At 37.0% G+C, this 12,675-nt stretch overlaps 1 protein-coding gene across 1 annotated transcript; it reads left to right on the top strand.

Moving 5' to 3' along the window:
• The first annotated feature begins 283 nt into the window (after positions 1-283).
• pgap2 (post-GPI attachment to proteins 2) lies at positions 284-11,115 on the top strand. The gene is made up of 5 exons (XM_051681758.1): positions 284-802; positions 5,300-5,549; positions 7,463-7,569; positions 9,286-9,394; positions 10,672-11,115. Exons 1-5 carry the CDS (start codon positions 635-637, stop codon positions 10,800-10,802), a joined length of 765 nt encoding a protein of 254 aa, XP_051537718.1. The 5' UTR covers positions 284-634; the 3' UTR covers positions 10,803-11,115.
• The last annotated feature ends 1,560 nt before the right edge of the window (positions 11,116-12,675 follow it).

Raw genomic sequence — 12,675 nt, 5'->3', positions numbered from 1 at the left:
GGGTCGGCTCATGGGGCTGCCATGTTATGGTCACGTGATCAGCCAACTACTACTCGCTTAATCTGTCACTGACCTTTTATTAGACACCTTTAATCATGGCTGACTGACTGAATAGCGAATTTTAATGGCATCAGTAACTGAAGTCTAAGACAACATGCATAGAAAATTGTGCACCCTTATGCAAGCTGTGTCAACGTTAATATTATAAAATGAACAGTGTATTAAAAACGGCAAAAGTAAATTTTTCCCAGTGGTTTACGTTTTAAGGGGCTTTAATTTTGAAGTTCAGAGTCAATGCGGAACCGGAAGAACAGCGGCATTACGATCATTGTCTTGAACAGTCTCGGGATTTAATGAAAAGATTATTGGTTTAAACGCCGCTTCATTAACAGGTCGTTTGGTGTTGAAACCGCATTGCAAAAGGACGATATGAGAGAACCGGAGCTAAAACATCGAGTTTTATGCGTGTAACTCAAGTCATGATCCGCAGTTACTCTCAATCCCGAACTTCAGATATCTGTAAATGTCACACATGCAATCTAAAGACGTGGCACGAATGAATTGCAGTCGAAATGGACCATTCGCCGTCAATTTGAAGTTGATGCGTCTGGAGCTGTAGTTTTGTCCAAGGAAGATGCAACAGGTCCCGTACGGATCTGTGGATCGAGATACGCCTCTCATCCGTGTGCCTTTCACCCGGTTAGCGGTGATCACGGTGTGTCTGCCTTTGCTCGGCCTCGTCACCTGCATCGTGCTGTCACTCCTCAACCACTACAATGATGCTACTTACACACACTGCGAGGTGAGAACCCCCGCTCAGTTATGGATGGATGGATGGAAAAGACAGATAGATAGCAAGCAAGCAAGCAGACGTCGATTCAACGTCTATTTTCAGTTGTAAAGGTCAGGATCAATCGTCGATCAGTTTTCAATGTTGAATCAACATTCACTAATTGGTTGGCACATCAGAACGTTATCAGGTCTAAAACAGAACATATATTCAACATCAAAATGAGGTTGCTTCATCAATATGTACCGCCGACCGATTTGGTCGAAACCATAACGTTTGTTCTTTGTTGAAACTTGGTTGGAGAAGTCGGAGTTGTGCGCATGCGCATTTTTGAATCTACAACGGGCCAAAGGTCAGTGGATGCGTGGCTAGAAAAAGGTAAGCATACATTTATTTGTATTCATCATTTTACACAATTGTATGTCAGTCTATCATTGCATATCACTTTAGATTTTAATAGTTTTATCCTTCAGTGTTTTAAAAACATTTCCGCTTGGTAATTTTGTTATTAAATGGCTATTTGCGCACTGGCAGTCTTCGTGACTTATGTATGTATATGTGTGTATGACTTTCTTTCTTCACCAGAACACATTTGAAGAAAAATAGAAAAATGTCTTAGCTCTGTAGGTCCTTAAAATGCAAGTAAATGGAGATTTCTCTTTTGAAGCTCCAAAATCACAGACAGTCAGCATAAACGTCATCGAAACGACTCCATGTCTTCTAAAGTGATACGATCACTTCTGGTGTGAAAAAGATCAATATTTAAGTACATTTGAACTCTAAACCATTGCTTCCGTTTGGTTTCACGAAAGGGTGGAGTCTAAGTGGTCTCTCGTGTGACGTATTCCGTTTAAATGATTCAGAAGTAATCTCACGTTCTCCTTTCGGTTGAGACGTCAAGGATAAGCACACAAATGCACAATTGTGAGTAAAGAAACAGATAAATACAGATCTAAACCAAAACCAATCAATCTTCTGTACAGCGTTCCTCCTCACTTGTAAACAGCGCTGCTCTTCCGGCTGTGACTCACATGCATCAGTTCTGGCATGTTTCAAATGCCAAAGCGATAACGTCACACTTGTGTGCCGCTGCGGAACAGAAGATTTAGAGTTAAAAAAAAAAAGTATTTTTACTTAAATATTGATCTTTTTAGCACCAAAAGCGATCGTGTCGCTTTTTCAGCTGGTGTCATATGGATGACGTTTATGCTGACTGTCTGTGATTTTTGGAGCTTCAAAAGAGAAATCTTCATTCACTTGCATTTTAAGGACCTACTGAGCTAAGACATTTTTCTATTTTTCTTAAAATGTGTTCTGGTAGACGGTGAGTAAATAATGAGAGAATTTAAATTTTTTGGTGAACTATCCATTTAAACAATGGTTTCTGTAGTAAAACGAGGTTTAATTCTCATAACGGTTACATTTTTATTTTTTTCCAGCAGTAACGATAGTTGTATTATGGTAGTAAAACCAGAGAAAACACAAAATTACTTTTCATTGTTCTGTGTTATTATGCAGTGGTTTCACTACAAGTATCATGGTTAAAATATGGTTACTACTAAAACCATGCAAATGTTTTTGCAAGGAATGCAAAATATTTCAGGGGGGAAAATAAATTTCTCCCTCTCTGTCCTCTTAAGGGGCTCCGAATGTTCCATATCATATGTTATTCTTGTTTTGAAACACAAAAGAAGATATTGCAATATTGAATTTCAGTCAACCACTCACTTTTATAGAAAAGATGCGATGAAAGAAAATGGTGAATGAGAATGTCTGTTCATAATGTTCTGCCTTATATCTACTTTTGTGTTCCAAATAAAAATGTCTAAGGTTAAGAACAACATGGTGTGTATATGATGACAGCATTTTATATTTTATGGATGAGCAAACTCTTAAAAATCTGTAAAATGAAAACTACCTTTAAATTAGCCTGTAATGTGTTTATATACATCCATTTGTGAATGCAACAGTGTAAAGGCATTTTACTGTAATTGGCTGTTAAGTATTAAGATTTATATACTGTAGAAAAAGTTAACTCCAAAGAATTGTGTATTTGTAAATGTATATTTTGGATAAATAAAACGAGTAACAATGTGCTGTATGTTTAATAAAGAGTACATATATAGGCTGATTTATTTGTTTTTAAGTATTTAGGATTTAAAAAAACAAAAGTAGAAAATATGTTGATTGTATAACGTCGTTTCTCCCAACTGAATTCAACGTTGTTTCAACGTCAGGCAAACAAACTAATTAGATCGATTTAATGTTCATTTTCAATGGCATGAACGACGTAGATCCAACGTGACTTCAATGAGCAAAAGGATGTGGAATCGGTAGAAAAGATAGATAGATAGATAGAAAGGAAGAGTGATGGATGGATAGAAAAGGAAGATGGGTTGGTAGAAAAGAAAGAGAGATAGATATATTGATCTATCGAAAGATAGATGGCAAAAAAGTTACCAACAGGTCTGTGTGGAAAAAGTGTTTGCCCCCTTAGTTACATAATATCCAAATCTATGAAACTGCATTTATAATGGGGTTCAGCTGGACTAGACATATCCAGGCCTAATCACTGCCAGCCCCGTTTAATCAAATCAACACTTAAATAGAACTTTTTCAGCACCATGAATTTGGCTAAAAGGTCTCACCCAGTAGCACACTGTTAAGGTCAAAAGAAATTACAGAAATTATGAGAAAAAGGTGATTGAAATACATCAGTCTGGGAAGGGTTACAAAGCTATTTCAAAGGCTCTGGGGCTCCAAAGAACCATACTGAGAGCCATTATCTCCAAATGGAGAAAACTTAGTTGGCACAGTAATGAACCTTCCCAGAAGTGTCCGACCTTCCAAAATTCCTCCAAGAGCACAGCTATGACTCATCCAGGAAGTCACAAAAAAGCCAAGGACAACATCCAAGGAACGGCAGGCCTCTTTCGCATCAATAAAGGTCACTGTTCATGACTCCACTATCAGAAAGACACTGGCCAAAAATGGCACCCATGGAAGAGTGGCTAGGCGGAAACCACTGCAAACCCAGAAGAACATTATGGCTCGTCTGAATTTTGCCAAAACACAGCTTGATGTTCCTCAAACCTTTTGGGAGAATGTTCTGTGGACTGATTAGTCGAAAGTGGAACTGTTTGGAAGACAGGGGTCCTGTTACATTTGGCGTAAATCAAACTCAGAATTTCACAAAAAGAACATCATAAATACGGTCAAGCATGGTGGTGGTAGTGGGATGCTTTGCTGCTTCAGGGCCAGGGAAACTTGCAATAATTGAGAGAGACATGAATTTTGCTCTCTACCAGAAAATCCTAAAGGAGAATGTCCGGTCATCAGTCCATGAGTTGAAGCTCAAGCGAAACTGAATTATGCAGCAAGACAATGATCTAAAGCATAGGAGTAAATCCACCTCTGAATGGCTCAAAAGAAGCAAAATTAAAGTTTTGGAGTGGCCTAGTCAAAGTCCTGACTTGAACCCGATTGAGATGCTGTGGCTGGACCTTACACAGGCAGTTCATGCTCGAAAACCCTCCAGTGTGGCTGAACTTAAAGCAGCTCTGCAAAGAAGAGTGGGCCAAAATTCCACCACAGCGTTGTGAAAGACTGATCTCCATTTATTGGAAGCGTTTGGTTGCAGTTGTTGCTGCTCAAGGTGGCACAACCAGTTATTAAGTTTAAGGGGGCAGTTAGTTTTTCACATGGGTGATATAGGTGTTGGATAACTTTTTGCTTCAATAAAAAAAATATTTTAAAACTGTATTTTGTGTTTACTCAGGTTGCCTTTGTTTTATGTTATCTCTTCTGAAGATCTAAAACAATTTAGTATGGAAAATACACAAAAATGGAAGGAATCAGGATACTGATACTTTTTCACAGAACGATAGATAGATAGATAGATAGATAGATAGATAGAAAAGGAAGAGTGATAAATGGATGGGCCAAGTCTTTCTAGCAAGTCAGTCCACTGTCGGTCATCTTTGGAATGCTCTAGGGGGGCTATTTCCAGTCATGCCAGTGCAGCTTCTGTCTACTTTAATGTGGCATCACTGAAATCTCAAAAGGAAGATTACGATCAAAGAACATATTTTAAATCATCAGTAAAATCTGGCAAAAGCTGGTATCATAAATTGTGCTCTACCTCAGATTATGCTAAAAAACAATTTTCCTGGCTTGTATAGCTAATGCGCATGCGCATTCTTGAGACGATTGACAGGTGATGTCTGTATCTAAAAGGTGATTGAATCTTTTAACTGTAAGGCGAGACTTCTTTTCTACATCCGTTGGGCACTAGAGCTTATTCTCCCATTCATTTAAATAGAAGTGGCCCAGCTCTGCTAAATTGTCTCTGGGATGGGTGGATGGATGGATGAATAGAAAAGAGAGAGAGATTGATTGATTGTAACAGAGCTTAGCACAGTAGTGAATCTCTCGGCTTCAGCCCATACATAGTTAAGTGAATCACGTTTTAAGAGTATAATATCCCAACAAAGATACATTTCTTTATAGGTTTCTAACTACCTCCCATCCATCAATGCGGCCATCAGTCTGACTCCAGAGCGCTACATTTGGCATTTCAGCATCGGCCTACACTCTGCCCCACGCTTCTTGGTGGCAGCCACATACCTGAGCTTTTACCGTGGACAATTTCCCAGGCGGCTGACAGAGCATCTTCTGAGTGTCCTCACATTCCTCTTAGCACTCTGCGAGAATGTAGGGCTGCTACTTCTCACCCACGTCTCCTCCACTGAGACCTACAGTAAGTGCCTGTTTGGAATAAAGCCCGGAGTTCAGTTTGAACAGACAGATGCCTGGCTTTTTAAAAAAAAAAAATAATAATATTTGCAATAATAACTGTATTTAATACAAATCTAATGTAACTCCATGACTGGTATGTATGCATAGACACACTTTTTGTTGTACATGAAGCCTGAATGTGATATTTATTTTCATTATTGTTGTAATTAATTTGTTAAATGTGCCAACTTTGTAAATGGCTGAAGATACAAAAGTGCTTGTAAACATTCCACTTTTCACCTGTGCTAATTGCAGGGCTCAATGTTAAGGACTTTTCAGCTCCATTCAGACAAACACACACATTGTCTTATACAACTCTATATCTGTAATGTTATTTCCCCCATATTTTGAATTTGATGTTTTTTCCCCTTATTCATCCATGAAAATATCATACACTAACTCAAGCTACATATATTTCCCTCCACCCTCTCATACCCTGTGCATGTCCTCCACTGTGTTCATGTTAAATGTATCATTGTTAATAATAAAAACAAAATTATAACATGGCAGCCCCCATGAGGGGACCCTCTCCATGTAGAATAAAACAGCTTTTACAGTAAAAAAAAAAAAACACTTCTCTTTTGGCCCAGTTGGACATGTAGTTTTGATTTGATCTCAACCTGCTAATATTTTGACCCAAAAAAGTGTCAAAATAATGATACATATTTTTAAATGTCAAAGAAATCTATTGATATTTTTCTTTAAATGTTAAAGTGTCTTTACAAGCAGGGCCTGGGTAGCTCAGCGAGTATTGACGCTGACTACCACCCCTGGAGTCGCGAGTTCGAATCCAGGGTGTGCTGAGTGACTCCAGCCAGGTCTCCTAAGCAACCAAATTGGCCCAGTTGCTAGGGAGGGTAGAGTCACATGGGGTAATCTCCTCGTGGTTGCAATTAGTGGTTCTCGCTCTCAATGGGGCGTGTGGTAAGTTGTGCGTGGATCGCGGAGAATAGTATGAGCCTCCACATGCTGTGAGTCTCCGGTGTTATGCACAGCGAGCCACGTGATAAGATGCGCAGATTGACTATCTCAGAAGCATAGGCAACTGAGACTTGTCATCCGCCACTCGGATTGAGGTGAGTAACCGCGCCACCACGAGGACCTACTAAGTAGTGGGAATTGGGCATTCCATCATTGGGAGAAAAGGGGATTAAAAAAAAAAAAAAGGTGTCTTTACAAAAGAAAACCAGTAGCAACAAATAATTTATTGGGGTTTAATTTGCAATATTATATGTTTATTAAAATATTATTTTATAGAAATCATACATCTATTAAGTGACTCCACGACTCACTTTTGCTTGAATAGGATGGAATACAGTATTTGTTTTTATTTATTTTTTTTTACAGTTGTCAATGAGGCACAGTTTCGTCAAAACCTTATTTACATTAGCCAGCTAGATAAATTGGTGACCTAGTTATATCAGCAGAATTTGCAATAACAATGTTCTGTGCATCACAGAAAACCAAATTTATTTTTTCATTTAATGTTTAGGTGTCTTTATAAAAACAAGTTGCAACAAATCATTTATTAGTTTTTTAATTTGCAATAAAAGCAGGATATTATACAGTTATACTGTAACTCCTATGGTGAACACATCACAATTTTGACAGCACTTTTTAGCCTGTTAAAATACTTTACTTTGGTAACATGCTTAAATCAGCAAAATTTGCTAAAATGTTCAACACATCACAGGAAACCAAATATTTACATTTGCACGAATGCATTACTACACAGAAACTCATCCCTGCCCTGAACCATCCTTACTGTTGAGTGTTTTAAATTTCTTGCAACTCTGTTTTTTTAAATAGTTCTTAAATACCAGACATTTTGCATGTAAGCCTGTCAAGTAGTGCATTTGTGTGTGTGCCCCACAGGTGTCCATAAAAGCGGTTTCATCATATTTATTGGGAGCTCTCTATTACACATGTTGTGCACCTGCAGGTTGTGGGCGGTGATTGAGAGGCTTTCTCTTAGTGCTGAGGTAATCAGTTTTCCCTATTCTATGGTTTCATTATTTGTTAGATAGTACTAGGTATATCAATGGACCAGCAGAAGGCAGTATAAACCAATCACACAACACAGTTGCATGCATGGTGCATGTGACGTTGTCATTCATTGAAGAGTAAGGCTCAGGGCATTGCAATTACAAGTAAATCAGTTGATACACAATAAATGGGTTCTGACTGCATATATGCTTTTGTGCATAATGACTTTCCGTGTGGTCACAAGCAACCCTCAAAGCACTGTTAATGTTGGCCTTTACTGTATGCCAAATAATACAATAAAACTGGTTATTAGTTGCCTTATACAGAATCTAAGATTGAATAATTCCACAGAATAATGGGAACGCCCATCATTCAAAATATAAAATTCTGCAAATGCCCTTTCATATTAGTTTATGGAATATATTGGCTAATTTGGCTAATCTGTTTGACACAATTTACCCCCCGACTTACCCCCCACCCTGCCCCACAAATTAGTGCAGAAAGTCTGCAAATTTCGCCTGGGCCTAGTTATCAGCTTTAAATTGCTGGTAATTATTTTATTTAAAGGAATATTCTGGGTTCAATAAAAGTTAAGCTCATACGTCAGCATATCTAGCATAATGTTTATGACCACAAAAATGTATTTAGACTCATCCCTCATTTTCTTAAAAAAAAAAAAAAAAAAAAAAAAAAGCAAATGTTTGGGTTACAGTGAGGTACTTACAATAATAGTGAAAGGGGCCATTCTGTAAATGTTAAAATACTCAAATGTTTCAAAAGTATAGCTACAAGATGCAAACAATAATTCAGTAAAACAGATTTTGGTGTAATAAAATCACTTACTAACCTTTTCTGTGTAAAGTTATATCCAGTTTTAGTTCAGCCTTTAAAACCTCCAAAAATATGCCCCATCTTCCATTTTATGTGTCTCACTGTAACCTCGATTTGTGTTTTTTTGAAAGAAAAGAACGGACAAGTCTAAATTTTTGTTGTAATCAACAATGTCACAAATGCTGTCGATGGATCCAAACTTGTTTTGAACCTGGAATATTGCTTTAAATAACAAACCTAAATAACACATTTTATGAGAAATTATATTATCATGGAGTGTACAGTATAGTGCAGTATATTTAATTATTTATTGACTTTCTAAACTTTGATTAAGAGGCACAGTGGTTGGTTAACATAATATACTGTAAATCTTAATGGAGACATTTGTTTTACATTTGTATTTAATGGTTGTCTATTTATTTCTTTGAAATCTATTAGGTTTTGGACAATACATACACATTTGTTGTACGTATGTAAATGTTTGGATATTTGTTTTAAAGCTATATGCACATCATCTGATTAACATGACCATTTTTACATATTGCTAGCACAATCACTTCTGATACATTCTAAACACTTGAGCAGTCTTGACACCATGAGCATAGCTGTATTAAAAGGTGTTGCTTGTGCTGGTGGCTGAAACATAGGAGTGAACGTGTCAGAGACCGCAGTATATCTTTTTATTTATATTGCTGTGAAAGTGCAGCTGGGTCTGTGCGTGTTTCTGAGCTTCTGGGGAAGTTGTTGAAATAGACTGTGCTTTAACAGAACTTCATGCCACCTGCTTGCATCACATTGCAGAAGAGAACTTATGACATTGTGTCTCCTTTTCTCTCCATTTTCTTCTTCACTGCATCTACTCAAATCCTCTTTGACATCAGGAGATGATTTCATATCATCACAAGTGCCGCCTTTTCCTCTTCAACGTTTGCCTCTGTCTTTTGGCTCTCTACTTCTTCAGTCGCCACAACAAGTACTGTGAACCAGGAAGTGAGTGCAACATCTTGGCCATTCTTTGTCATTCACCCCACCCATGTTCCTCTTAGTAATTATTCCCTTCTGGTGTTTCTACCAGCACAAATTCGCCACTTCTTTATAACTATATTTCTTTGAAGTCCTTAAAGGGATAGTTCACCCAAAAAAGAAATTCTCATTTACTCATGCCATCCTAGATGCGTATGACTTACTTTCTTCTGCTGAATACAAAGAAGATTTTAAGAAGAATATCTCAGCTCTGTAGGTCCATACAATGCAAGTGAATGGTTACCAAAACTCAGAAAGTACAAACGGCGCACAAAGGCAGCCTAAAAGTAATCCAAATGACTCCAGTGGTTAAGTCCATGTCTTCCGAAGATATGATAGGTGTGGATGAAAAACAGATCAATATTTAAGTCCTTTTTTACAATAAATCTCCAGCTTTGACCACCCTCAACCAGTAGGTGGTGATATGCACGAAGAATGCGAATTGCTGGTAGCTAAAGTGAAACTAGAGATTTATAGTAAAAAATGATTTCAATATTGATATGTTTCTCACTCATACCTATCATATCGCTTCAGAAGATAAGCATTTAACCACTGGAGTCACATGGATTACTTTTATGCTGCCTTTGTGTGCTTTTTTGAGCTTCAAAGTTCTGACCAACATTCACTTGCATTCTATGGACCTACCGAGCTGAGATATTCTTCTAAAAATCTTTGTGTTCAGCAGAAAAAAAAGTCACACATCTGAGATGGTATGAAGATTAGTTTTTTTCTTGAGTCATTTTTTTGGTGAACTATCCATTTAAAAGAAAATAAATTCCCAAAAAATAATAATTCTGACCAAATTTAAGTCAGCATTCACTTATAATCTTACCCTCCATTGGACTGTTAACAGTGACCAAATCAGTCCAATTCAAGAAACAAATCATTCAATTGATTAATTTTGGAATCAGATATCTCTGCTTCTTATGAACATGGCAAGGAATGCTAGGATAAATGTTGAAGAGTTTTACTGAATGATTACATTTCTGCCTGTTGTATGGTTTTAGAATACTTGGAATATAACGCAGGAATAATACAGTATATAGGCCACTTTTATAGTGGTTTTTTTTTGGAGCTTGACATTCCCAGTCCTCATTCCCTTTTGTTACATTGAAAAGAGTGACCAGGACATTCTTCAAAAATGCACCATTTTGATCAACAGAAGATTAAATTACATACATGGAAATACAGCTTAGGCTCCACAAACCAGTGTTTAACCGTATTCTGTTGACTCTCTATGGCAGTTTATACACTCTTTGCTGTGTGTGAGTATCTGGTGGTGCTCTCCAACATGGCCTTCCACATGACTGCCTACTGGGACTTTGGAGGTAAGGAGGTGATGGTTGCAACACCTCCAGAGGGAAAACGCTTCTGACACATCATATCCTTGGAACTTGAGACACTAGGGCTTTGATGGCAGTTCTCATGCTCTCATTTTAGGCCAAGACTGATCAATAAAATTGTGTGTGTAGGAAAGAAAGAGACTGTTTACAATGTCACACACATTGTGTTTGACCTGATTATTTCATATATTTAAAATAGGGGTTTAAAGATCATTATCAGTGACTTCCTGTATTTTAAATTATTATGATTTATTAATTATTAGTCCACAATATTGACTTTTTTTTTTTTTTTTTTTTTTTTTAAGTCCTGTACAATTTATACTGCCTTAAGCTGAATTGCTTTTACTCAAATAGTAAAGTGGCATATCTGTCTCTTTCTGATTGGTTTTCAGCAGAAAACAGTTGGTTCACTCTAAACTTTGACTTTTAGTTCATAGTTCATAGAATGTAAGGTGAAAAGTCTTAGACCGCCTGTTATTTGTTGAATTTGAAATGTAATTGAACTCCAGGAAATGACAGTGGACTTCAATGTTGAATTTGTTGCTTTGCAGTTACTGTTTCACAAGTGCCATAGCAATAGTAAAAAAACAATTGTGCATTTGCAACCTGCAACATAACACTGAGGTGAAAACCTTAGTAGAACGACATTTTTCTTCCTTTGTAAACATTAGTGTAAATCATGTGAAAAGTAACTTTCACTGCTTTTTTGCATAGCATTTAATGTATATTTGTACTTATTTATATGGTAAAATGTAGTAATATTAATGGTCATAAATACGATGAGTCCTTAGTGTGTGTATGTGTGTGTACATATATATAAAAACATAACAGTTGCTATTGCTTGAACGCAAGGACTGGAACACTGCAAAGTGATGTGTGACTTATTTTGTAGATTCTAAAATATTGTTTAACTATGGCATTTTTTCATCAGTGCCTAAGTTGAGCACAGTAAACATGACTGTATATAATAATGCTCTTTATGATGTACCAAAATCTTGTTTTGAAATTGGTGTCATATAAATATTTTGATTTAAACTGACTATATGTAATAATTCCTTAAAGGGACATTTCACCCAAAAATGAAAATTCTGTCGTCTTTTTCTCACCCTTATGTTGTTCCGAACATTCATTCCATCTTTTTCCCATACAAAGAAAGTGAAGTGGGACTGAGGCTAACATTCAGCTTCACATCTCCTTTTGTGTTCCATGGAAGAAAGTATTTCATACAGGTTTGGAACTACAGAATTTGAGTAAATAATGACAGAATTTTCATTTTTGGGTGAACTAACCCTTCAAGATAGCATGTACATTTTTACAAAATGAATGTAACTCTAAAAGAAAGCCTTTGCTATTTTAACTGGAGTTATGTTGGTCATCTAGCTACATTTTTAATCTCTAAAGTCTTTCTTACACTTTCACTTCATTTCAAACCCATGTGTGTTTTAAGAGGGTGAAGTTTGTGAGTTGTGAAAGTAACAGTGAGATGTTGCAGCTAACTGTCTGCTATCAGGCTTTAGGCAAACAAACAAGTGAATAAAGCTACAAAGACAAAGAGTCACTGTTGGCACTTGGAAAACAAACAGAGGTACCAGGAGCTAATTTCACTGTCAAATGAAAGTGGTCAGACAGCAGATAGTGGTGCAATCTCTGGTCATGCAGGGAGAAGCATTGAGAATCAACATTACTAGCTGCTAATCTCTTACATGAATGTTATATCTCAAAATGTAGAGTAGAGAAGAGTAAATGGAGGGACCAGAAGCTACAGAAGTTCCAACAATGATATAGCAAGTGAGAGGGTGGAGTTGGATAAGATGACTGTTAAGAGTTAAAATCAAGCTGCACGCTGATGCCAAATTAGGAGAGTGTGCTGTTTATTTACTCACAGAAATGGAAACAGATAAAGGA

This window comes from Myxocyprinus asiaticus, chromosome 40 (genome assembly GCF_019703515.2).
Source record: "Myxocyprinus asiaticus isolate MX2 ecotype Aquarium Trade chromosome 40, UBuf_Myxa_2, whole genome shotgun sequence".
Taxonomy (NCBI): Eukaryota; Metazoa; Chordata; class Actinopteri; order Cypriniformes; family Catostomidae; genus Myxocyprinus; species Myxocyprinus asiaticus.
The sequence above is the reverse complement of the archived record's forward strand: the minus strand, read 5'-3'. Positions and strand labels throughout refer to the sequence as shown.

What these genes read in the sequence shown, in the direction of transcription:
- pgap2 (XM_051681758.1), top strand. Translation starts at nt 635, where the DNA reads ATGCAACAGGTCCCGTACGGATCTGTGGATCGAGATACGCCTCTCATC. An exon ending in CTCCTCCACTGAGACCTACA is followed by an intron (nt 5,550 to 7,462) that starts GTAAGTGCCTGT and finishes TGTGCCCCACAG; the next exon opens with GTGTCCATAAAAGCGGTTTC. An exon ending in GGCTTTCTCTTAGTGCTGAG is followed by an intron (nt 7,570 to 9,285) that starts GTAATCAGTTTT and finishes CTTTGACATCAG; the next exon opens with GAGATGATTTCATATCATCA.